Source organism: Elgaria multicarinata, chromosome 5 (assembly GCF_023053635.1).
Source record: "Elgaria multicarinata webbii isolate HBS135686 ecotype San Diego chromosome 5, rElgMul1.1.pri, whole genome shotgun sequence".
Lineage (NCBI taxonomy): Eukaryota > Metazoa > Chordata > Lepidosauria > Squamata > Anguidae > Elgaria > Elgaria multicarinata.
The window spans coordinates 138,709,542-138,735,991 of NC_086175.1; the positions used below are offsets into that span (position 1 = coordinate 138,709,542).

The following is a 26,450-nucleotide window of genomic DNA, read 5'->3' on the forward strand; positions in this document are numbered from 1 at the left end:
CTGTGGGGGGGGGGGAGGAACTTTGCTGGAGGGGCTGGAAAGAGCGGTGCATCAAAATAAGTGTGCGTGTTGCAAACCGAACAGTGAGCAGAACTTCGCAAGCAAGCGCGTCAAGGACGCTGAGCCAGAGTGTAGCTCCAGAAGCTTTTTTTCAGTGCCAAGTGCAGGGTTTGACCAAGGCACCTATTTAGGGCTTGGGACCTTTTCTGCCTGAAGGAGTGCCTCCTCCCGTATGGCCCTACTCGAGTCGTGCCCTACCGTCATCTGCAGAGTCTTCCTGCCGGGTGTTTCTCCTTATGCGCGTGCCGGAGTTTGCTCCCTGTGCTTCTCTCTTTGGAATGCACAGAATCATAGAATAGTAGAGTTGGAAGGGGCCTCTAAAGCCATCCAGTCCAACCCCCTGCTCCATGCAGGAATCCACCCTAAAGCATCCCTGACAGACGGCTGTCCAGCTGCCTCTTGAAGGCCTCTGGTGTGGGAGAGCCCACAACCTCCCTAGGTCACTGGTTCCATTGTCGTACTGCTCTAACAGTCAGGAAGTTTTTCCTGATGTCCAGCTGGAATCTGGCTTCCTTTAACTTGAGTCCATTATTCTGTGTCCTGCACTCTGGGAGGATCGAGAAGAGATCCTGGCCCTTTAGGGTGGACTCCTGCATTGAGCAGGGGGTTGGACTCGATGGCCTTGTAGGACCCTTCCAATTCTGCTGTTCTATGATTCTTTAGGGCTTTGTTTCCAGACCCCTGATCCTCCTCTTTGATCCTCCTTATGTTCGAAGCCAGAAATGTGAGAAGTCAACAAAGCAAGTGTTGGTGTCCCCCGAGCACCTTTTTTTTCAGCCTTCATAAAGCCAGATTCCAGCTGGACGTCAGGAAAAACTTCCTGACTGTTAGAGCAGTATGACAATGGAACCAGTTACCTAGGGAGGTTGTGGGCTCTCCCACACTAGAGGCCTTCAAGAGGCAGCTGGACAACCTTTTGTCAGGGATGCTTTAGGGTGGATTCCTGCATTGAGCAGGGGGTTGGACTGGATGGCCTTGTAGGCCCCTTCCAACTCTGCTATTCTATGATTCTATGATTCTAGAAGGTGGAGTCTGCAGAATTCATCCCTGGGAAGGGCAGGTGTGGAACTCGATAGTTTGGGGAGGGGCTGTAGCTCAGTGTGCTAGAGCCCCGGCTTGGCAGGCAGAAGGTGCCAGGTTCAATCCCCAGTTTCTCCAGGCAGGGCGAGGGTAAAGTATCCTGTCTGAGGCCCTGGAGAGCCGCTGCTGCTGGTCAGTGTCGACAGTACTGGGCTGGATGGACCAGGGGCCTGGCTCAGTGTAAGGCAGCTTCTGATGTTCCTATGATGCCAAATAGAACTTCAGAGGGCTCAAAGGGCTTGACGACGGTAATTATATTGGTCCTGTAAGTTGCGCCAATATGACCACCCACTCCGTATTGGGTGCGGGGTTAGGGTGGGCCATGCTCAGGCGGAGAAAGAGCGCTTGCCAAAGAGTTCCTAGGGCAGAGAAGACCCATCGAGATGAATGGGTCACAACTAACTTAAGTCCCATTTACTTCAATGGGTCTACTCTGTGTAGGACTAACATTGGATTCTGCCCCAGCCTGTCCTAACCTGGTGCCCTCCAGAAGTTTTGAATGACAAGGTTCCTAACCGTTGTCCATACTGGCCGGGGCTGATGGGAGTTGTAGTCCAAAAGCATCAGGTTGGGGAAGACTGCCCTAGACAATACATGGCAGAGGTGAGATTTGAACTTCCGTCTCTTAACCAATACACAGGACACAGGACACCCACTCTTGAGTGTGTTCATTTGCATAGGGGCTTTCTCTCTCTCTCTCTCTCTCTCTCTCTCTCTCTCTCTCTCTCTCTCTCTCTGTCCCTTTGTCGTGGTCTACTTCATTGTGGGCATCAGCAAAGTTTGTTGATGCCCACAAAAGCTCATGCCAAGACTGATTTCTTCTTTCTTTATTGCTTCACCCGCCTCTCATTGTTTTCTTTCTTTCTTTATGTATTTATTTATTGCATTTCTATACCGCCCAATAGCTGAAGCTCCCTGGGCGGTTCACAAAAAACAAAACCGTAAAGTACAACTTAAAGTATAAAATGTATGCAGAATATGAAACCACAATATTTATTTATTTATTTAAAATATTTATATCCCGCCCTATATCACTAAGATCTCAGGGCGGCGTGCAGATAAAAACATACAGTATAAAACAATAAATATACACAGTTAAAAACAACCATAATCCAAGTTAAAACAATATATAATTTAAAAGCAATAGATGCAGTTAAAACAGTTAAAACAATGTGCCAGTGAGTTTAACCATCAAAGGCTTTGTTAAAAAGCCATGTTTTTACTTGGCGTCGAAATGAAAACAGCGTTGGCGCCAATCGGGCCTCTCAGGGGAGGGCGTTCCACAGCCAGGGTGCCACCACAGAGAAAGCCCTCTCCCTTGTCCTATTGGTGGGATGTGGAGAAGGGCTTCTCCAACAGATCTGAGGTCTCGGGCAGGCATATATAAGGAGAGGCGCTCCCTCAAGTATCAAGGTCCCAAGCCGTTTAGGGCTTTAAACGTCATTACCAGCACCTTGAAATATAAAAGTACAACCAGAAAAAAACCCAAGCAACAATGCAGAGATTTAAAATACAGATTTAAAACAGCAAAGTTAAAAGACTAGAATGGTAAAATGGTAAAATACTGGGAAAATAAAAAGGTCTTCACCTGGCGTCAGAAAGAGTATAACGTAGGTGCCAGGTGAACCTCCTTAGGGAGCTCATTCCACAGCCGGGGTGCCACAGCAGAGAAAGCCCTGCTCCTGGTAGCCACCTGCCTCACTTCCTTTGGCAGGGGCTAACGGATAAGGGCCCCTGAGGATGACCTTAGGGTCCGGGCAGGTACATACGGGAGGAGGCGTTCCTTCAGATAGCCTGGCCCCAAGCTGTTTAGGGCTTTGAATGTTAATACCAGCACTTTGAATCGGGCCAGGATCTGGACTGGCAGCCAATGAAGCTGGAAAAAGACTGGCGTGATATGGTCTCGCCGGCCAGTCCCTGTTAACAGTCTTGCTGCCCTGTTTTGGACCAGCTGGAGTTTCTGGACTGTTTTCAAAGGCAGTCCCACGTATAATGCATTGCAGTAGTCTAGGTGAGTTTTGACCAATGTTTGGATGTATTTACTCCCTGGAAGGGATAGGATCGGCCAAGGTTTCTGTTTGGTCTGGCATTGACATTCAAGCGCATTCAAGTACTGTTGCACTCGTGTCCTGCTTGAGGGTCGCTGGTCGACAGCTGGTCGGCCCCTGTGTGAACAAAGTGCTGGACTAGATGGACCCTTGGTCTGATCCAGCATCAGGACTCTTCTGATGTTCTGATGTTCTTAAGTGCAAGCATATCCAAAACAACAGGAGTACAGGGAGAAAACTAGGGCCATTGCCTGCATATTATGGGACAGGTTTGAAATAAGTTTCCAGGCAGGGAGTCCTGAGAAATTTGTCACCGGTTTTTCTAAGAATTGAATGAGAAGCAGAGGGTTGTGGCCAGGGGGTGGGGAGCGGTTTGGAGAAGGAAATTCTGTGGAGGAACCATCTTGGAAGTGTGAAAGGTGCGGCAGTGCAAACAGTTTTTATTCATGGTTTTCTTGCTTGCGTTTTAGTTTTTTTAATGCTGCATGGTACACCACCCAGGGAATCTGGGTGGTTTCTGAATGGTTTCAAAGTATAGTAAAACAAACAGAGAAAAAAGAGTGATTCAATATCCCAGCTGCTTTATGGTTCAGAGCTGCACGTAGGCATTTGCCCCGGGGGCATTTATTTCACTGTTGTGTCCCTGCAAGTGTTTCCCCCAAAATGGAAGAATCAGATTGGAGATCTCCTCCTTCTTCTTCTTTGTCTGTTGTTCTGGGGATGAACCTGCAAACCTCCTTCCATGCCTCCTTCGCTTTCTCTCCCGGAGTTCCAAGAAGTGGCCGCGGCTCCCATTTCCGGATTGAATCTGACAGTAGAAATGTGCGAGGGATATAAAACTGAACGCCTAAAGTGTTCGCTGGTGCTTAAGGAAAAACCAGCAGCAGCAACAGAAAACAAAGGTGGATTTTGGGTCACTGCATAAACGTTATTTAAGCAGTGTCAGCATAGCAAGAAGAGCTATTTGGGGGAGTTCAAGCAAGCCAGGGTCTGGGTGTCTCTTAAAGCAGGGGACACCCCAGAACAAAAGCCTTCCCGCCCACAAATCCATTTTCACGTTCTTCTTCCAGGGACCATTCTGACTAGATGCTTTTGGAGATGTCCGCCAAGCCCTGCACTGACCCTTCCCGGACGGTGCTCAAATCCCAGCAAGAGGCCGTCATCCCCTCCCCTCGGCCTGTGCCAGATTTCTCCCCACGCCCTTTTCTTTTTTGGAGAGCACAAAGCACGGAATTACCGGCAAGGAGGGCCAAAAAGGCCTGTCTCTAAGAGAGACGGGGCAGCAGTTGATCCGAGCGAGCTTAAAAACAAATACGGGCAGGCTGAAAAAATAGACGGGCTGGCCGAGGGTGCAATCCGCAAGGCTTTGATGGGTTTTGTTGCAGGCATCTGGTTCACATCATCTCTCACCCCCCACCCCCGGCTGCTGTTTGGTTTGGCTGCTCTGGCCCCATAAACCCTCAAAATCCGGAACAGCCACGTTAGAGGATTAGGAGGCGTCCTGCACTCTTTATTTGACCCTTGTGTGCTAAGTCGGAAGGGCGGAAAGCAAATGTAGGGAGCTTTTGGAGAAAAACAGGCAACTTTTGTTGGTTTGAGGCATTGGGAGAACTGGAATTGGGGTCCCTTAGCTCGCCCTCCCCAATCTGGTGCCCTCCAAATGCGTTGGACTACAGTTCCCCTGATCCCCAGCCAGCGTGGCGCCAGGTACTGGCTCTGCGGTAACCTGCTCCCAGCCACAGAGGTTCTTGGAACTTGGTCCGGGAGCAGGATGGAGCCTTCTAGCGGGAGCAAGGCAACTTGAAAGACCAAGCTGAGCAGCCTGTCGTGTTTGCAACTCTGCCTGGAGTATAAAAAGGCTGTTCAGGTTGACTGTCAGGCTGACGGCATCCCTTGCCTTGGGCGTTCCACGTTCCTGGTATCTTCGTGGCCTTTCTTCATCCCGCTTCTCATCAGACTGACTCTTTGCGCCTTGAGTCCTCCCTTCGCCTGCCCTGCGGCTTCCGTTCGCCACAGGCGAGCCCTGCGGCATTTGCTTGCTGTTGGTCTCTCTGGATTCAACTTGGGAAGCCATGTCCCTCCAGCTGTTGTTGAATGACAACTTCCATCGTCCCCTAACTATTGGGCAGGCTGGTGGGCGGGCTGATGGGAATTGGAGTCTGACAATGTCTAGAGGGCACCAGGTTGGGGAATCCGTTGGCACCTTATTGGGTCATTTTTTTTGCTGTTGTAGTAACACTAGAAATACTCCAGATTTGGAGTACTGATCCCTATTTTGAGGTTTTGATAAAGAGCTTATCGATTTATTTAATTAGCGGTGGGTTTTGATTGATAGTTACTTTATCATTGTTCTCTCTCTGTCTTTCTTGGATGGCAGGGTGAATATTCTGAATTATCGTTGGGTTTTTTGTTTGGGTTTATTTGATTTGGCGTGAGATTGACACAAACCAGCCCTTCCCCAGCCTCTTGCCCTCAGGATGTTCTGGACTTCCACTTCCAAATCACGTGAGGTACTGGTTCCTCTCTATTCGGCCCTGGTTAGGCCTCATCTAGAGTATTGCGTCCAGTCCTGGGCTCCACAATTCAAGAAGGACGCAGACAAGCTGGAGCGTGTTCAGAGGAGGGCAACCAGGATGATCAGGGGTCTGGAAACAAAGCCCAATGAGGGGAGACTGAAAGAACTGGGCCTGTTTAGAGACATGAGAGCACTCTTCAAATACTTAAAAGGTTGTCACACAGAGGAGGGCCAGGATCTCTTCTCGATCCTCCCAGAGTGCAGGACATGGAATAAGGGGCTCAAGTTCCAGGAAGCCAGATTCCAGCTGGACATCAGGAAAAACTTCCTGACTGTTAGAGCAGTACAACAATGGAATCAGTTACCTAGGTGAGGTTGTGGGCTCTCCCACACTAGAGGCCTTCAAGAGGCGGCTGGACAACCCTCTGTCAGGGATGCTTTAGGGTGGATTCCTGCAATGAGCAAGGGGTTGGACTTGATGGCCTTGTAGGCCCCTTCCAAGTCTGCTATTCTATGAAATGATCAGTCCCAGCCAGCATAACCAAAGGTCAAGAATGCTGGGGGGTTATTGTCCAAAACATCTGGAGGGTGCCAGGTTGGGGAAGGCAGATGTACACACCCATAGAAACCCATCTCCAAACTTGAAAATTAAGCGTCCCAGAGGCTGCATTCAAAATCCAGACGATGACGTGTTCTTCCACTTGCGTCTGCATTTGGTAACTGGAATGGGGTGGGGGATTGTTCATCCCGGAGCTCTGCCCCAGTGAAGACCAGAGAGCCCCGTTTCCCCTCCCCTGGCTCATTGGAGCAGATGCTGGCCGGAATGGGGGTTTGTGCAAAGAGTGCCTGGAATGAAACTCAGATGAGTCGAGGACCTTCTCCTCTTGGCACAGGTTCCTTTCAGACCACATTAGCCTTTGATTCACCCACAGAGAGGGGAAATGAGCCGGAGTTGATTCAAGAGAAGAGGCCATTATTCCAGGATCTCTCAGGGCTGTTGCTCACAGCGGGTCTTGAACCGGTGACCCAAGGGGTCTTGGGTAGGGCTGTAGCCTGTGCTGCCTCCGCCACGTCCTGCCAGGACTGATTCAGGCTCAGTCCTGAGGCAGCCAGTGGGGAAAATCCATCTCGAATGTCAAAAGGCAGGCAGAGGCCGGAAGCCTAGGCAGGCAATCCAATACAACACCATCCAAGAAACGGGGGATGATCAGGAATTGGGATGGGCGAACAAGCGTTGTTCACGTTCGTCCAGATTCTCCAAGCATCAGCTTGACATTCATCTCTCCTTCAGTTCCCACACACACGTGTGACCGTTGTTCAATTTGCATGTACAGGAAACTTGCGCAAACCGAATGCCATCGAACAGGAAAATGAGTATTTTCCAAGTTCCACAACTTTCCCCATAGACTTAACCGTAAAATTGTGCAATTTTTTTTAAAAAAACAACTGCACAATTTCAACCTGTCTTTTCTCTGAAGTTTGTGCAGTTTTCGAATTTGCGAACATTATCAGAGAACGCCCTGCTCGCACTCATGTTCAGGGTTGTTTTGCGAGCACAAACGAAATTCTCACACGTCTGTAATCAGGAATCCAGAGGTTAGCGGCAGGAGAGATCAATCTGAAGCAGCGAAGACAGGAAAGCTAAGGTGCAAAGTACTGGGGGCTGAAATAAAGGTGTTGTTCCAACCGCTCTTCCTGTTTAGGGCAGAGACATATAAGGTGGAGATTCCAGAGCCTCACTTAGGGCTCAGCTGCAGCCAAAAGAGGCTTTTGAAAGAAGTCCTCCTTGTGAGAAGGGCCCTACCCACAAGGAGTCCTTTCCTCAGGAATAGCCTTCCTTTGCAAATAGGCACTCTTTTTCCCAGGAGTTGTGCAGGCCTGCTTCCTGAGATGCTCTCAGGCCAGGGGGGTCGCTCAGCCTCTGGCTAGGACCTGCAGCCATCTCCGAGGACCCAGGGCCCTCCTGCTCTTCTGGCATAGCCTACTCCTCGATGCTGTTTATCTCTGAGAGCTCTAGCTCTGAGACATATAAAGCGGAGCTTCCAGAGCCTCACTTAGGGCTCAGCTGCAGCCAAAAGAGGCTTTTGGAAGAAGTCCTCCTTGTGAGAAGGGTTGTTCCCAGTCCGATCAGCACTGAAGCAACTTTACGCTGATGAACAGGTCATGTGAGTCTCCCCTGCTAGCTGTGCACGGCCGTGCTTTGCGTCCTGTCCACCCAACTGAACAGGATCGCATGTTGTGTGAATAAGTTCGCAGAGCGGCCACTCCGGTCAGCTGTGGGGGTGGTGCAGAGAGCCCGGCCCACTGCCCACGAGCAGCTGGTGCCATCAACTCATGCCCCCGCTGCTGGTGGGGTCAGAGCTGTCCCATCTTCTCACACTACTGTGCATGCGTACCACTATAAGGATGCGGGACTGGGGACTCAACAGCCTGTGGGAGTGGGCCCAGCATTGGACAAAAGCCGGGATATTAATATGAATAAATGAATAATAGTGGGAGAAAAGGGTGCAGGCAGAACCGCAACGGGAGGGCAAAGGGCAGAGGCTAGGCGTGCCAGGAAGCGGTTCACGAGCTGCCTGTGGAGGAAGGGACACCACCGCCCCCGGCTTGTGCATACCAAACCTGTGCCTGGGTTTCTGACCACACCAAGAGTGCTGGTTTGTCTTGGAGAGCTTGGCACTTTGCAGTCAGCTGTGCAAGGCTCAGGGTGGGGTGTGGCTCCAGGGTGGGGTGGTCAGGGGCTCCAGCTGCTGCACCCTCCCAAATCTCCTTCCTCCTGCATCTTTCAATAACGCCACTGGCCGAGGCTGGGGAGGCCTCTGACCTGGTTCAGCAAGGGCCAACTGACATCCTGAAGCCAGTGTTGTTGGGCTTATGCCCCAGAAGCAGACTTTTTCTGTTTCGTTCCTGTGTAGACCTTTCTTCTCTTTCCTTGCATTGATTTGATTGCACCCCCTTGCTTTCATGTTGTGAGACTACAAAGTTGCCTGGCTTCAGCCTACCGCCCTTTTCTCTCTCTCTCTTGCACTTCATAGAGTCATAGAATCAGAATCATAGAATAGCAGAGTTGGAAGGGGCCTCTAAGGCCATCGAGTCCAACCCCCTGCTCAATGCAGGAATCCACCCTAAAGCATCCCTGACAGATGGTTGTCCAGCTGCCTCTTGAAGGCCTCTGGGGTGGGAGAGCCCACAACCTCCCTAGGTCACTGGTTCCATTGTTGTACTGCTCTAACTGTCAGGAAGTTTTTCCTGATGTCCAGCCAAAATTTGGCTTCTTGTAACTTGATCCCGTTATTCCGTGTCCTGAACTCCAGAAGGATTGAGAAGAGATCCTGGCCCTCCTCTGTGTGACAACCTTTTAAGTATTTGAAGAGTGCTCTCATATCTCCCCTCCATCTCCTCTTCTCCAGGCTAAACATGCCCAGTTCTTTCAGTCTCTCTTCATAGGGCTTTGTTTCCAGACCCCTGATCATCCTGGCTGCCCTCCTCTGAACACGCTCCAGCTTGTCTGCGTCCTTCTTGAATTGTGGAGCCCAGAGCTGGACGCAATACTCTAGATGAGGCCTAACCAGGGCTGAATAGAGAGGAACCAGGACCTCACGCGATTTGGAAGCTATACTTCTGTTAATGCAGCCCAAAACAGCATTTGCCTTTCTTGCAGCCGTATCGCACTGTTGGCTTATATTTAGTTTGTGATCCACAACAATTCCAAGATCCTTCTCGTTTGTAGTATTGATGAGCCAAGTATCCCCCATCTTGTAACTGTGCATTTGGTTTCTATTTGCAGAGACCCCTCAGCTGGATGTGGGCACCAACATTGAGAAGCACTACTCTGTCATCTTGCCTTCTGTGGCTCACAATGGCTTCCTCTACAAAGCACCCTCCATGGCCAAACTGGTGCATGAGCGGAAATCCCGGGAAGGTAAGGCGAGGCGGAAAAAGCCTGCTTTGGAGTGTTGGGTACAGGCACTATTCTGGGATGGTGCTAGTGGTTTGGGCTCTGCACAACAACCACAACCCGCTTCGGAGCTTCTGAATCAGCATCGAACCGCTTTGGCCCAATACGAGCCAGGATCCGAAGTGCATCAGATGTTGTGGTTTCCTTGGTGTGAGCCCAACTAAGAGTCTGTAGGACTCCCTCTGTCCCACTCACCCCTTACCCGCCACTGCCCCCCACCTGCTGAGCTGCTTGAGTGGGGAGAGTTGCCTGACCCGTCTACATGCACCCGGTAGCCGTCCAGCCTCCCTGAGAGCCGCCATCTTTAACGAAGATGGGGTTCTCCATTGTCATAAGTCTAATATTGGAAACTATGGTGGCCGTAAAGGGCCATTTCCAGAAATGGCCCTTTTAAGCAACCATAGTTTCCAACATTAGATTCTGGCCTGATGCGCTACCAATCCAGATTCGGGCTGAAACAACCCAAATCAGCCCTACTATTGGCCATCAGTACAGGTGTGAACGTCCTCCTTTCTGATGAAGCCCAGAAATGTGGAGAGGAGGCTTAAAGGCTGAAGGCTGCCTGATAGTTACTTTTCATCCCCCATGTTCACATTTTGTTCTCCACTTTTCTGTTCTTCCTGTCTAACGGAGGTATGAGAATTTAGTTCCAGTTCACAAATCACTCAAAAATTACTCGTTCACAATCCTGAATGTGAACGGGACTGCGTTTTCTCCAAAAATGTTTCAGGCAAGTACCTGAACTTGCCTTCATGTTTGCAAAATGTGCAACTTTTTCAAAATGCACCATTTTCTCCAACTGCGCATGTTTTAAATCGCCCACGTTTTAGTCTTATGGGGAATATTTTTGAAACAATTCTGGAAATTTTCCCCCAATTTGTGAATTGCGCAGTTTTCATGTTCGATAGCTTTTGTTTTGCGCAATTTCCCCCTTTTGCATACGGAGACGAACAGCCAGCTTTAATGTTTTGGGGAGTCTTGGCAAGCTCGAACATGATTCATACACCTGTACCTTCTCAGTGGTGGCCCCCCAATTATGGAATGATCTCCCTGACGAGGCTCGCCTGGCGCCAACATTGTTATCTTTTCAGCACCAGGTCAAGACTTTTCTCTTCTCCTAGGCATTTTAACAACATATGCTGAGTTATTTTTAACTGACCCCAGAATAGCTGTTTTAAATGGATATTGTAGTTTTTATGTTTTCGATGGTTTAGAATTTTTGCATATTTGTTTTAATGTTCACTTTTGTAAATCGGCCAGAGAGCTTCGGCTATGGGGCGGTACGTAAATGTAATAAATAAATAAATAAATAAATAAATCCCTGCTCTTAGCAGCTGCTTATTGTTCCATTTAAAAAAAAAAAAAAACACCTTCCCTGATTGGCTAGGAAACTGATCCCAACCAATCGAGGATCACATTGCAGCTGTTCTTCCGTCCACCCGTTCACAGTGCAGGCAAGGCTCTGAATTTGGTAATATGATGTCACAGAGGAAGGGAACCCTTTGGAGAGGGTTTAGAGTGCGGCCATGCTGCTGTCAGGATCACCACTGCCGGGATTGCCACTAGGCTGGGAGATCTCTTTGCACTTTTGCTGTTCATGGAACTTCCCTGAAAATGTCCCAAAGGGAAGTTCTTCTTGCAGCCCACAAACAGGGCTATGAAGTTGTGGGGCGGGGGGCATTTCTGCTTACCCCTAACTGAAAGAGACCTTTCCTTGTATTGCACAAAAGTGCATCCCGGAGATTGGCGATTGAGCACTCTCCAGCAGTAGCTATGCCCCACATCTCTTTCCCCCCTCCCCATCCTTCACACCCACCCACCCACCCACCAGTGGGTTAATCTCTGCCACATCCCCCATGCAGAGTTCAGCCGCCGCTGGTGTCGCCTCCACGATGGCATCTTCAGCTACTACGAGAACAACACCAACACGGTGCCCAACGGAGTGCTGAGGATGCAGGAGATCGTGTGCCTCGTGAATAACCCACCGGACACCCATGGGTGAGTATCCCCCCCCTTCCTGCACGGGAACTGCAGCGTTGCTGATTATTTCGCAGAAAAGCAGGGTAGACGTAGTAAACAACAGCCTAAACCTCAACTGGGCATGTTTAGCCTGGAGAAGAGAAGACTGAGGGGAGACATGAAAGCACTCTACAAATACTTAAAAGGTTGACACACAGAGGAGGGCCAGGATCTCTTCTCGATCCTCCCAGAGTGCAGGACACGGAATAAGGGGCTCAAGTTAAAGGAAGCCAGATTCTGGCTGGATATCAGGAAAAACTTCCTGACTGTTAGAGCAGTACGACAATTGAACCAGTGACCTGGGAGGTGGTGGGTTCTCCCACGCTAGAGGCCTTCAAGAAGCAGCTGGACAGCCATCTGTCAGGGATGCTTTAGGGTGGGTTCCTGCATTGAGCAGGGGGTTGGACTTGATGGCCTTATAGGCCCCTTCCAACTCTACTATTCTATGATTCTATGACTCCATTGCATGTTTAGCCTGGAGAAGAGAAGATTGAGGGGAGACATGATAGCACTCTTCAAGTCCTTGAAAGGTTGTCACACAGAGGAGAGCCAGGATCTCCTCTTGATCCTCCCAGAGTGCAGGACACAGAATAATGGGCTCAAGTTAAAGGAAGCCAGATTCCGGCTGGACATCAGGAAAAACTTCCTGACTGTTAGAGCAGTACAACATTGGAATCAGTTGCCTGGTGAGGTTGTGGGCTCTCCCACACTAGAGGCCTTCAAGAGGCAGCTGGACAAGCATCTGTCAGGGATGCCTTAGGGTGGATTCCTGCATTGAGCAGGGGGTTGGACTCGATGGCCTTGTAGGCGGCCCCTTCCAACTCTGCTATTCTATGATTCTATGATAAATCCACAGCTGTAAAGACACATAACCATAAGGCATTAGAGCATGGACCGCTGACCCTGTTCTCTTCCTGAGTTCTGCACTTTCCCCTCCTCCTCTCTGCAGTTTTGTGAGCACGTTTGAGGTGTACGTAGAAACGGAGAGGCTCTATCTCTTTGGACTGGACAGCCCTGAAGCAACGAGGGAATGGGTCAAGTGCATTGCGAAGGTGAGCGGCTCCCCGGTTCCGAAATGCCGAAAGAGAACGGGACGTCTTCTGGGGTTGGGATGGAAGCTGCCCTCAGTGATGCCCCCGTACTTGGTGTCGTCTCCCCGCCCCCCAGGCCTGGCTTGCTTATTTGTGGCACGGAAGCCCTGCCTGCCCAACCCTGCTCTCGATTTTACAATGAGGAGGTGGTCAGTGTTTTTGTGTCGGGACGGCTTCCTGAGGGTGCAGGCAGCAGAAGTGAGATGCAGAGGCAGCTGAGGCAGGAGCACGCTCCTGGAGTTTAGCAGCGGGGGACGGAAGAGAGGCAGGGGCAGGAGCCGGAAAGGGAAGAGGAATTAAGGGGGGGCATTTTGAGGATAGGTGAGGCAGCGGCATCCCAGAAGGAGCTGTGGGGCTGGGAGTGCGGAGAGAGGGGGTGTCGCAGCGGAGAGGAGAGATGATAACGGCCATAGAGGTGGCATCCGGGAGACGGGAGAGACGGGGATCAAGGGGGAACGCGGAGGAATGAAATGTGGACAGCAGAGGAGTCAGCCATGCTGGTGAGCCTGAATTGAAGCATTGACGAAGGAGGGGCAGACGCCGTGTTGGTCCTGGGGTGGGGTCTTGATGGAGAGCTCCCCCTACAGGCCAATGTGGGCCTTGCGGAGAGGATGCCTCCCCCCGCCCTCTCTCCCTCCCTCCCTCCCGCCCCCCCATCCCCAACCACAGACCAGATCCTTACAAAGTGCCGTTGTCCTTCCTTTCCAGTCTTTCATCCCTCCTGCCGCCGAGGGCCTGCTGAACCACGACTTCGAGAGGCTCGGGCGGCTGCAGTACAAGGGAGGCCTGAACCTGGAGCGGGCCAAGGAAGGCTGGTTCGCCTTGGTGCAGTCCACGCTCTACGCCCACTTGGAAGGCAGCGAGAAGGAGGAGGCCGTTCACCTAAGGAAGCTGCAGGAGCTCTGTGAGTCGCCGTTCCTGGGGACTGGGGAGTGGAAACGCAGCCCCCCTGCAAGCACCCCCCTCCCACTTGGCACGATAGACCCTTGGGGCAGGGGGCATCCTTGTTCCATGCCCAGTCGTGCAATCCCCTGAAGCAGTCACTGGTTGCTATGAATGCAGCCCGTTCTGGGGAATAACCGGCTTAGAGTTTTCTCTGAGTAACAAGACTCAAAGAATTTCTTCTGCAGGATTTGTTCCTGGGAAGGAAGTCAACCGGGGAACTGTTGCTATGCTGCCCTTCTACTCCTCTAGCGGGTTGCATGCAAAGCCTCAACCATACCCCTGTGCCCCTATCTTCCACACCCTCCAAGAGTTCCCTAGATTCAGTCTGTAGCATTAATTTAGAATCATACAATAGTTGAGCTGGAAGGGGCCTCTAAGGCCATCGAGTCCAACCTGCTCAATGCAGGGATCCACCCTAAAGCATCCCTGACGGATGGGTGTCCAGCTGCCTCTTGAAGGCCTCTAGTGTGGGAGAGCCCACAACTTCCTTAGGTCAGTGGTTCCATTGTCGTACTACTCTAACAGTCAGGAAGTTTTTCCTGATGTCCAGCCGGAATCTGGCTTCCTGTAACTTGAGCCCGTTATTCTGTGTCCTGCACTCTGGGAGGATCAACAAGAGATCCTGGCCCTCCTCCGTGTGACAACCTTTCAAGTATTTGAAGAGTGCTATCATGCCTCCCCTCAGTCTTCTCTTCTTCAGGCTAAACATGCAATGGAGTCATAGAATCATAAAATAGCAGAGTTGGAAGGGGCCTACAGGGCCATTGAGTCCAACCCCCTGCTCAATGCAGGAATCCACCCTAAAGCATCCCTGACAGAGGGTTGTCCCCATCAGTTAAATACTTCTTAGCTGGTTGATCATCTGCCATTTAATCAATTACTTGATTAGTCAGTTAAAGACAAAGGAAGACTCTCTCTTCAACCAAGCCAGACGGATTGCCCGTCTAACCCAGCACGGCTAGCTCTGGCTGGCAGCTGCTCTCTGCGATGGTCTCTGGCAGAGAAGGGACTTTTTCATCCTCTTCACTGGAGACGCCAGCAGTTGAATGGTGGGCAGTATCCAGTGTGGCGCTTATGCCCCCACTGATTCTCTTGCGCAAGTGCTGGGTCCCGCCAATTCCTTTGTGCAGGTGGGACACACTCCTTGCACAACAGAGATTTAACATTTCCCAGAAGATGCCCTGAAATGAGCAACAACACTTGTTTCTGGCTCAGGCCTGGTTGCTGGAGCTCCCTCACCCTGCCCTGTTTCAGAACCAAGCATTTTTGCTCATTTCCAGTGGCCCCCGGGAGTGCTAAATTTCCATTTGTGGCTGTGAATTGGCAAAGGCCCAGGAGAATCTGTCCCTGGTACCTGCGTGTGCAAAGCACGTGATCAACCCCTGAGCACCAGCCTCTCCTAGGGATATATATGTACCACAGTTGTGTTCCCATTCGCAAATCATGCAAACATTTCCCTTTTGCAACCCCAAACGCAAGCAGTAATGCAGACGCTTGGGAAATGTTTGCCATTTCCCAAACTTGCATTCATGTTCTAAAGCGTGCTCTTCCAGAAATGTGCAAATCCCCTCAAATCCATATTTTCATGGCTTTAGTCAGGTAGGGGGAGGGGAAATGCACGTTTTCAATAGGGGAGAATGTGCATTTTTTTTTTAAAAAAAGATGCATTTCTTTTTTTTCAATTGGGAAAAAATGTGCACTTAAAAAAATGTGCATTTTCCCTCTATCAAAAATGTGCATTTTTTCCTGATCCAAAAAAATAATATGTGGCTTGCATTTGGGAATGCAAACAAGGCAAAATGAGCTTTGAGGAAGAATTCAGAGACTGTTTGACCAACTGTAGTCCCTCTCATAAAATAAATCTGGAGATTACCAAAGCATCAGTATAGGTTTGTTTTTCTGACATTGAAGGAAGGCTAAGAGAATTGTCCACTTAGCAAACAAAAGGTACCACTCCTTGTTAGAAGGGTAAAGTTCCCTGTTACAGTATAAGACACCTGGACCGAAACAGACGCACGCGCCCTTAGCTCTCTGTGCCATCAATTTAAAATCCGCTTCCTCATTGATTAAACAACTAAACCTAGTTGACTGATTTGCTACTAAGGCTGCAATTCTCTCACTGCCTTGAGATGATTCTACCTTGAGAGGTGGCTTAAAAATAATCTCATTTAAAGAAATTTAAGTAAGCAAATGCCATTCACCAATCTTATTTATTTATTGAATTTCTATACCGCCCAATAGCCGGAGCTCTTTGGGCGGTTCACAAAAATAAAAAACGTTCAAAGTATAAAACAACAGTATAAAAACATACTATAAAATACAATATAAAAGCTCAACCAGATAAAAACAGCAGCAATGCAAAATTACAAATTTAAAACACCAAGTTAAAATTTATTTATAGACTGTTAAAATGCTGGGAGAATAAAAAGGTCTTCACCTGGCGTCTAAAGGCATATAAGGCCAGGCGAACCTCCTTAGGGAGCTTATTCCACAGCTGGGGTGCCACAGCAGAGAAGGCTCTCCTCCTGGTAGCCACCTGCCTCACTTCCTTTGGCAGGGGCTCGTGGAGAAGGACCCCTGAGGATGACCTTAAGGTCCGGGCAGGTACATATGGGAGGAGGCGTTCCTTCAAATAACCTGGCCCCAAGGGCTTTAAATGTTAATACCAGCACTTTGAATCGGGCCGGACCTGGACTGGCAGCCAATGAAGCTGGAAAAGGACTGGCGTGATGTGGTCTCGTCGGCCAGTCCCTGTTAGTAAACGGGCTGCCCTGTTTTGTACCAACTGAAGCTTCCGGACCGTTTTCAAAGGCAGCCCCACGTATAACGCATTGCAGTAATCCAAACGAGAGGTTTTCAGAGCATGGATAACTGTAGCTAGGCTATCTCTGTCCAGATAAGGGCGCAGTTGGTATATCAGCGTAAGCTGATAAAAGGTGCTCTTTGCCACTGAGTTCACCTGTGCCTCCAGTGACAGTTCTGGATCCAAGAGCACCCCCAAACTGCGGACCCGATCCTTTAGGGAGAGTGCAACCCCGTCCAGGACAGGGCAAACATCACCTCACCGGACAGATGAACCAACAGTACCTCCGTCTTGTCTGGATTGAGTCTCAGTTTGTTAGCCCTCATCCAGTTCATTACCGTGCCCAGGCACTGGTTCATTCTTCTTCAACCTGCTGCCCTCCAGATGTTGGGAACAGAGGAAGCTGCCTTATGCTGAATCCAACCCTTGGTCCATCTAAGCCCAGTACTGCCAACACTGACTGGCAGCCAGGGCTCTCCAGGGTTTCAGGCAGAATTCTTTCCTAGCCTTACCTGGAGAAGCCGGGGATTGAATGTGGGACCTTCTGCATGCATAGCGGGTGTGTCGGACTACAACTCCCATAAGCCCCGGGCAGCAGGGCCAGCGGGGTTGGGTTGGACTGTCAATCCACAGGAGACTGCATTGCTCGATATTGATGCTGATCTTTGCCTTCCAGCCATCCAGGGTGACAATGAAGTCCTTGTGCTGGTGGAGAGAAGAAGGTAAAGGGCTTTGGGGCATTTTTCAGGCCTACCACGGGGGCCTCCTTTTCCCGTTATGATTTGTTTCCTTGTTTGCTTTGGGTAATTTGAAATATAAACTCCAGGTGGCTTTGCAAAGTACCCACGAACAATCACAGTTTAGTGATTAAAACTGACAGCAGCCGTCCTGCAAAAGCTGCTCAGAGCCAACCTACAAAAGCACTGAAAACCTGCAGTTCTGACTTTACGCCCAAAGGCTGTAAGAGTAGGCTGACAAGCGGTGGGAGTTCATTAGCCAAGGTGCCACCACGAGAAAGGCCTGCTCTCTGGTCAGCATCCACCTCACCTCGGAAGTTTAATCATAGAAAATCGGATGGTTTTAATCATAGAATCATAGAATAGTAGAGTTGGAAGGGGCCTACAAGGCCACTGAGTCCAACCCCCTGCTCAAAGCAGGAATCCACCCTAAAGCATCCCTGACAGATGGTTGTCCAGCTGCCTCTTGAAGGCCTCTAGTGTGGGAGAGCCCACCACCTCCCTAGGTCACTGGTTCCATTGTCGTACTGCTCTAACAGTCAGGAAGATCTGGGCAGGCTTGCCATGGAACAGGTGCTCCTTTACTGGTCATGAATAGGGTCTTACTATAACGCCGGGGCAATTTGGCAACAGGGGCCTTACTCCTTGCCCCATGGCTTGCAGATGGAGGATGTGGCCGGCCAGAGGCTTGCTCTACAGCGCCGCCCTGGTAGTGGCAGGAAGAGGGATTGCTGCTGGTCAGCGCAGAGGAATTGGGGGCATTTGGGGAGCAGCTGGACACCGCTGGTGTCTGCTGCTTTGCTGCTTACATTCGCTTCTACACCGTTTAAAATTATTTTATTCTTCTCGTTAGCTGCTTTGGCTGAACGTCAGTCTAAAGCAGAGCTTTCCAAACTGTGTGTCGCGACACGTTAGCGTGTCGGCTGCAGTGTGCAGGTGTGTCAACGAACGTAACGAGAAACCTCTGAGTCTCTGTAAAATAAGCAAGACCAGCTTGCCTGCATTTTTACGCAGCAAAGGTGCCGATCAGTATGGTGCACGAGTATATGCCCCTTCCGTCGTATCCGTGTGTGCACACCCCGGTCGAGGGATCATACAGGGACTGTGCATGCGCAGGATGCCTAATCGGGTCGAAACAGCGGATTCCGCGTCACTTCCGGTGATGCGGCTGCACCTGAAGTGACACATTCGAGAAATTCCGTGGGTCCAGTTATTTGATAGAACGCCGTCTCAACCGCCGCTCGACAAAATTGGTTCAATGTGAAAAGCCTTGGAAATGTATGTTATTATCTTGCAAATCCTATATTTTAAAAAATATAAATGAAAGGTTTTCATGAGATATGTTGTGTCCCCCTACATTTCGTTATTACAATTTATGTATGTGTCCGTATCTCTTATAAGGGGTTAGTTTAACCTCCGGCTGGCTAGTAAAACTGAATTACTGTGTCATGAAATGATGCATGTCTAGAAAGTGTGTCACCAACATGAAAAGTTTGGAAAGCTCTGGTCTAAAAACATTTTAAATAAAATTTATATATATGAAAGCACCATCCGTGTATCTCAGTGCCACCGGGTGCTTATGCCGCCTCTGGGTATACTCCCATGGGAGAAATATTTATTTGTTTGTTGTTTATTGCATTTTTATACCGCCCAATTGTAAAGGAAACTGGACCCAGCCAAGCTGGCCTCCCACTGGATTTTGCACAGATCCCCGGAATAACGCACACAGCTCCTTAATCAGAGGTTTAGGCCCAATTTTATTAATCAGGAAAAAGGCAAGGCAATATGGGATTAGCATACTAAAATCATGATACATAAAGATACATTGAACCCCAACACCAGCAAACTAATACAAAGTTTCACCAACATACATTGCCCAGCCAGGACACCCTCCAGCTCAGAACAAAAAGCCCCACATTTTGTATCCCTTTATAATGACTAAACTACTCTTCCTTCCCCCCACCCTTTGGTCCCCCCCCCTGAGGTATTTCACACTTCTTTGGATGTTAATTGTTCAAGGACACTTAGCCCAGACAGCGAGGAGCCTGGAGATGCCCATCCGCCCACGGGCAGCTGGCGATTATCTGTCTCTCCTAAAATCAAGGACAGGACATTACAATTCTTTTCATAAAAACCAGCAATTCCAGATATAGCTTAACCCTTTCCTTACACCAATAGCCAAAGCTCTCTGGCGGTTTACAAAAATTAAAACCATGGAAAGCATTCAAAATATAAAACAAACCATATAAAAGGATAATCTAAAATACAACATGAAAACACAACTGGGATAAAATCGAGCTGCAGTGCAGAATTTAATACAGATTTAAAATACAATTTTAAAATAGCGAAGTTAAAATTAAGTTGGTAGATTGCTAAAATGCCGAGAGAATAAAAAAGGTCTTCACCTGGCATCTAAAAGCATATAGTGTAGGTGCCAGGCGAACCTCTTTAGGGAGCTCATTCCACAGCCGGGGTGCCACAGCGGAGAAGGCCCTGCTCTTCCTGGTCGTGATGGCCAAAGGAAAGGAGCCTGGGTCCGGGTTCAGGGCGCTCTGGCATTTTGGGGGCAGGAAGAAGAACCTTTTGCCCCAAGGCACAGGCGAGAGAGGAATGCTCCCTCCCCTTCAGCTGTACCGGAAGGAACTCCGCAGCTGCAGCCCTTTAGAAGGAGGAAGGAGCAACCTTGTGTTGCCCTGATGTGACCGGGACCGTCTTCCCGTGCTCCGCTTCCCTCCTCCAGGACGCTCTACATCCAAGGTGAGAGGAAACTGGACTTCTTGGGCTGGGTCAGCGCCATCCAGAAAGCCGCCGGAAGCTCCGGGGACACCTTATCTGAACAGCAGCTCTCCGACACGGACGTCCCTCTCATCGTGGACAGATGCATTGATTATATCATGCAGTGTGGTACGTGGGGTGGGGAGGGGCCGTGGCTCAGCGGTAGAGACCCCGCTTTGCATGCAGAAGGTACCCGGTTCCATCCCTGGAGGCATCTCCAGGAAGAAATCCGGACTGAAACCCTGGAGAGCCATTGCATGGCTGCCAGTCCGTGTCGACAACACTGGGCTACATGGGCCAAGGGTCTGTATAAGGCAGCTTCCAATGTTCCTATGTGAGGGTCCTTGGGAGTAGGGGTGGCGGAGGGTGAGGGTGCAGCCCAGTCCTTTAGACTTCCCGCACACCCACACCCCACCCCATAATCTGGCTCCCTACTGGAAGAGGGGGACCAAACTGAGTTGACCCTCCCAGGCATCAAGAAACATATCCAAGTGCCTCTGTTGTGCCTTTCTTTAGGGCAGAGGGGTTGAACCTCTTTCAACCTGAGAGCCGAGTTCCATTTCAGGGAAGCTCACGGGGTAGGGTGACCCTATGGAAAGGAGGATCAGGCTCCTGTGTCTTTAACAGTTGTATTGAAAAGGGAATTTCAGCAGGTGTCATTTGTACGCATGCAGCACCTGGTGGAATCCCTTCTTCAGCACAACAGTTAAAGCTGCAGGAGCTATACTAGTGTGACCAGATACAAAAGAGGAAAGGGCTCCTGCAGCTTTAGCAGTTGTGATGCAGAGGGACTTTCACCAGGTGCTGCAGGCGTACAAATGACACCTGCTGAAATTCCCTTTTCTGTACAACTGTTAAATATGCAGGAGCCCTGTCCTCCTTTCTATAGGGTCACCAAATCTCAGGGGCCACATTCCAGTGGTGGGCAAAAGGAGCGGGGCCAAACCCCCCAAAATTACCTGTCTGTTTTCGCTTAAAGTTCTCCCTGCCAGTAACTAAACCTTAGCAGAAACGTTTCAACCATTCAGAACAAGGGTGTGTGTGTGTGAAAGCTTCACGAAAGTCGGAGCCACCCAATGGTTGGTGATTGGGGAAAGTGGGTGGAGAAGGATTTCCTTCTGGGAAATCCCGGCGAGTTGGATTGGGACCCCCGGGCTGAGGTTCTACACCCCTGCTCTAAGGTGCTCCTCTCTGCCCCATTGCAGCCGCGCCATTCGGCCTTTCCCCAAACTGACCCCGTCCTCTGTGCCTCCTGCAGGGCTCACCTCGGAAGGGATCTATCGGAAGAGCGGGCAGAACTCCAAGACCACCGGCCTCCTGGAGATGCTCCGGAAAGACGCCCGCAGCGTCCGGCTCAAGGAAGGCGAGCACCACGTGGATGATGTGGCCAACACCCTCAAGCGGTTCTTCCGGGACATTGGGGACGGGCTCTTCACCAAAGACTCCTGCCAGGCCTGGCTGAAAGTACCGGGTAAGGAGCCCGGGGGCACCTCCTTAGAGATCATCCAATTCCTCCCCAACGCGGTCTGGACCAGGGGAGTGGCTGGGGGGATTATGGGAGTTGTAGTATAGTACTTCCGGAGGGCACCTGGTTGGGGAAGGCTGTGACTGAGAGCACAGGTGATAAATTCAGCACGGCTGGGTCCCTCTAGCGCCACCTGCTGGCTCCTGTTTTGGGGCAGCACTTATTTATTATTTATTTACAATATTTCCATACCGCTCCACAACCCAAACATTTCGGAGCTGTGAACAGCAGAATAAAAATACCATGTTAAAATAATTAATATTTTAAAAAAGAAACAGAACAGAGTTTTATCAGAACTTTGTTCTGTTTCTTTTTAAAACTCAGAGACGAGGCTGGAAAGCTTACACACTTTTTCTATCCTGCTCTGCTTTGGAAAATGTCCATTATTCACAGAATCATAGAATAGCAGAGTTGGAAGGGACCTGCAAGGCCATTGAGTCCAACCCCCTGCTCAGTGCAAGAATCCACCCTAAAGCATCCCTGACAGAGGGTTGTCCAGCTGCCTCTTGAAGACCTCTAGGGTGGGAGAGCCCACAACCTCCTTAGGGAACTGATTCCATTGTCGTACTGCTCTAACAGTCAGGAAGTTTTTCCTGATGTCCAGCCGGAATCTGGCTACCTTTAACTTGAGCCCGTTATTCCGGGTCCTGCACTCTGGGAGGATCGAGAAGAGATCCTGGCCCTCTTCTGTGTGACAACATTTCAAGTATTTGAAGAATGCTATCATGTCTCCCCTCAATCTTCTCTTCTCCAGGCTAAACATGCCCAGTTCTTTCAATCTCTCTTCATTGGGCTTTGTTTCCAGACCCCTGATCACCCTGGTTGCCCTCCTCTGAACACGCTCCAGCTTGTCTGCGTCCTTCTTGAAGTGTGGTGGCCAGAACTGGACGCAATACTCTAGATGAGGCCTAACCAGGGCCGAGTAGAAAGGAACCAGTACCTCATGCGATTTGAAGCTATACTTCTATTAATGCAGCCCCAAATAGCATTTGCCTTTCTTGCAGCCATATCGCACTGTTGGCTCATATTCATTATTATTATTATTATTTATTTATATAGCACCATCAATGTACATGGTGCTGTACAGATAACACAGTAAATAGCAAGACCCTGCCGCATAGGCTTACAATCTAATAAATTGTAGTAAACAATAAAGAGGGAAGGAGAATGCAAACAGGCACAGGGAAGTGTAAACAGGCACCGGGTAGGGAGAAGCTAACAGTATAGAGTCAGAACAAACTCAATATTTGAAGGCTATAGGGAAAAGAAAAGTTTTGAGCTGAGTCTTAAAAGCAGTGATTGAGTTTGTAGTTCTCAAATGTTCTGGAAGAGCGTTCCAGGCGTAAGGGGCAGCAGAAGAAAAAGGACGAAGCCGAGTAAGGGAAGTGGAGGTCCTAGGGCAGGCGAGAAGCATGGCATCAGAGGAGCGGAGAGCACGAGCGGGGCGATAGTGTGAGATGAGAGAGGAGAGATAGGCAGGAGCTAGACCGTGAAGAGCTTTGAAGGTCAGCAGGAGAAGTTTATATTGGATTCTGGAGTGAATTGGAAGCCAATGAAGAGATTTCAGAAGTGGAGTGACATGGTCAGAGCGGCGGGCCAAGAAGATGATCTTAGCGGCAGAGTGGTGGACAGAGACCAGCGGACTGATGTGAGACGAGGGAAGGCCAGAGAGAAGAAGGTTGCAGTAGTCCAACCGAGAGATAACCAGTGCGTGAACGAGAGTCTTGGCAGAAGAGACAGACAAAAATGGTCGAATCCTGGCAATATTATACAGGAAGAAACGACAGGATTTAGCTACTGCCTCGATGTGAGGAGTAAAGGAGAGCGAGGAGTCAAATATAAAGCCAAGACTACGAGCTTCCTTGACCGGAGTAAGCGTGACATCGTTGACAGTAAGAGAGAATGAGAGGTGAGGAGAGGGTTTAGGAGGAAAAACAAGCAATTCAGTCTTTGCCATGTTAAGTTTCAAACGACGATGAAGCAGCCAGGCTGAGATATCTGAAAGACATGCCGAGATACGATCGTGAACATCAGGAGAAAGTTCCGGAGATGAGAGATATAATTGTGTATCGTCGGCATACAGGTGATATTGGAGGCCGTGAGATTGAATAAGCTTACCCAAGGGCAGCATGTATAGAGAGAACAACAACGGGCCAAGCACCGAGCCTTGCGGAACCCCAACTGAAAGGGGAAAAGAGGAGGACGAGCTGCCGTTAGCCGACACGCTGAAAGAGCGACCCTCTAGATTGGAGGCGAACCAGTTATAGACAGAGCCACAGAGTCCAAGGTCATGGTGGGAATCTAAGAGAAGATCGTGATCAACCGTGTCAAAGGCTGCGGTTAGATCGAGGAGAATAAGAATGGAATAATGGCCTTTAGACTTGGCAGTAAGAAGATCATTGGTGATCTTGGTAAGGGCTGTTTCAGTGGAATGCAAAGGACGGAAGCCAGATTGAAAGGGATCCAGAGCAGAGTTATTAGAGAGAAAGTCAAGACAACGAGAGTAGACCAGACGTTCCTGGATCTTTGAGACAAAGGGCAGGAGAGAGACAGGTCGGTAGTTAGACAGGGATAGTCGATCAAGAGTGGGTTTTTTGAGAATGGGAGAGACTGTAGCATGTTTAAAAGCAGAAGGAAATGAGCCAGAGGACAGAGAAGAATTAATGATGTGAAGCAAGGACGGGAGGATAGCGGGGATAAGATTAATAAAGACGCGAGAGGGAATCGGATCACGGGAACAAGTGGAAGGCTTCGACGAGCGCAGTATTTTAGACAGTTCATCAGCTGAGACCGAAGGGAACGCCGAGAGAGTTGCAGGAGGAACTGACAGGTGAGGAACAGGAGCTGGAAGCGGAGCAGAGCTGGCCAGATCGGAGCGAATAGTTTGGATTTTAGCATTGAAGAAAGAGGCAAAGTCATTGGCAGACAGAGAGGCGGGGAGAGATGGCGGATTAGGCTTCAGAAGAGAATTGAAGGACGCGAAGAGCCGCTGAGGGTGCTTAGCATTTGACTGGATCAACGTTGAGTAGTGCTGCTGTTTGGCCAGTGAAATGGCAGAAGAGAAAGAGGAGAGAACAAATTTGTAGTGGACAAAGTCCGCCCAGTCCTTGGTCTTACGCCACAGGCGTTCGGCTGCCCGGGAACAAGAGCGAAGGTAGCGGAGGAAAGAGGTGAGCCACGGTTGGGGTTGAGAGGGGCGAACTATCCGAGTTGTAGATGGAGCAAGATTATCAAGAGTTGAAGATAAGGAGGAGTTAAAGGAGGAGGCGGCTGAGTCCAAGGAGACGGCTGTGTAGACAGAAGGAAGAGAGGAGGCTAAAGACTGAGAAAAAGCCTCGTAGTTGATAGAATGCAGGTCACGACAAGGGCGTGAAGCTTGTGATCTACAACAATTCCAAGATCCTTCTCGTTTGTAGTATTGCTGAGCCAAGTATCCCCCATCTTGTAACTGTGCCTTTGGTTTCTGTTTCCTAGATGTAGAACTTGGCATTTATGCCTATTAAGTTCCATTCTGTTGTTTTCAGCCCAGCGCTCCAGCCTATCAAGATCACTTTGAAGTTTGTTTCTGTCTTCCAGGGTATTAGCTATCCCACCCAATTTTGTGTCACCTGCAAATTTGATCAGCGTTCCCTGCACCTCCTTGTCCAAATCATTAATAAAAATGTTGAAGAGCACTGGGCCCAGGACTGAGCCCTGCGGCACCCCACTCGTTGCCTCTCCCCAGTTCGAGAAGGTTCCATTGATAAGTACTCTTTGAGTCCGATTCTGTAGCCAACTGTGGATCCACCTAATAGTTGTTCCATCTAGCCCACTTTTAGCTAGTTTGTTAATCAGAATTGTGATGTCTTCCAGGGTATTAGCTATCCCACCCAATTTTGTGTCATCTGCAAATTTGATAAGCGTTCACTTAGGATGACAACTGCCCCGAGCAATTCCTTTCACTGTCTTGTGTCTCTCCTGCCCTGCCAGGCCTTGAGGATGAGAAGGAAAAAGTCAGCCGGTACCGGAGGCTCCTGAACAGCCTCCCTGCGGTCAACAGGGCCACCTTGAAGGCACTGATCAACCACCTGTACAGGTAAGGGCCGGAGGACTGGACTCTTGGGGTGGCTGGCTGGCTGGCTTTGTCCCCCTGTGGCTGCCCACTGGTGTCCCGCCTGCCTCTGAAGGTCCTTTAGTCTCCTTTGGCAGGAGGGGAAGGATCCAGGCGTCAGAGCTGCACATTGGTTTCCTTGCAGGGTGCAGTGCTCCTCCGACATGAACCAGATGACGACGCACAACCTGGCCATCGTCTTCGGGCCGACACTCTTCCAGACGGACGGCAAAGACTACAAGGCAGGGCGGGTAGTGGAGGACCTCATCAACTGCTACATGGACATCTTCAGCGTAGGTTCCGCTGGGAGAGGAGCGCGTGGGGGGGCACGAGGTCCATGGGGGGCACGAGGTCCATGGGAGGGGGCACGAGGCCGGGGCAGGCAGTGCACCGGCCAAGGGCTGGAATGCCGGAAACAGAGTGCTGGGAGACGAGAGGTGAGACCCTGCTGGTCTATCCTGGGATGCTTTAAGGTGGATTCCTGCATGGAGCAGGGGGTTGGACTCGATGGCCTTATGGGCCCCTTCCAACTTTGCTATTCTCTGATTCTCTGATAAGGAGCCCTGACTGAGCAGGGGGACGTGTGTGTGAAGTGCCCAGAGATCGGAACGTGGAAAGCCGTCTAATGCGGAGTCAGACCACTGGCCCCGTCACTCCCTCTTGTCGCCCCCGTCCAGACTTGGGCTCCTTCCATGGGCCTCACCTGCGCCCCCGGTTCCCGGCACATGGGGAGAGGCTGGCTGGGCTACCCTGGGAGTTCTTGTCCCCCACGTCTGGAGGGCGCCAGCTTGGGAAAGGCTGAGC

General features: G+C 50.1%; 1 protein-coding gene across 2 annotated transcripts in view; it reads left to right on the top strand.

Moving 5' to 3' along the window:
* The window catches only part of ARAP1 (ArfGAP with RhoGAP domain, ankyrin repeat and PH domain 1), a 111,375-nt gene that overhangs the window by 63,364 nt on the left and 21,561 nt on the right, over positions 1 to 26,450 (top strand). For both annotated transcript variants that reach the window (XM_063127356.1, XM_063127357.1), the window contains exons 14-22: positions 9,491 to 9,625; positions 11,524 to 11,659; positions 12,630 to 12,732; positions 13,480 to 13,675; positions 17,196 to 17,241; positions 19,997 to 20,160; positions 21,290 to 21,502; positions 25,526 to 25,631; positions 25,792 to 25,939. In XM_063127356.1, the coding sequence (XP_062983426.1) occupies positions 9,491 to 9,625; positions 11,524 to 11,659; positions 12,630 to 12,732; positions 13,480 to 13,675; positions 17,196 to 17,241; positions 19,997 to 20,160; positions 21,290 to 21,502; positions 25,526 to 25,631; positions 25,792 to 25,939 (1,247 nt within the window). The remainder of the gene's footprint in view (positions 1 to 9,490; positions 9,626 to 11,523; positions 11,660 to 12,629; positions 12,733 to 13,479; positions 13,676 to 17,195; positions 17,242 to 19,996; positions 20,161 to 21,289; positions 21,503 to 25,525; positions 25,632 to 25,791; positions 25,940 to 26,450) is intronic.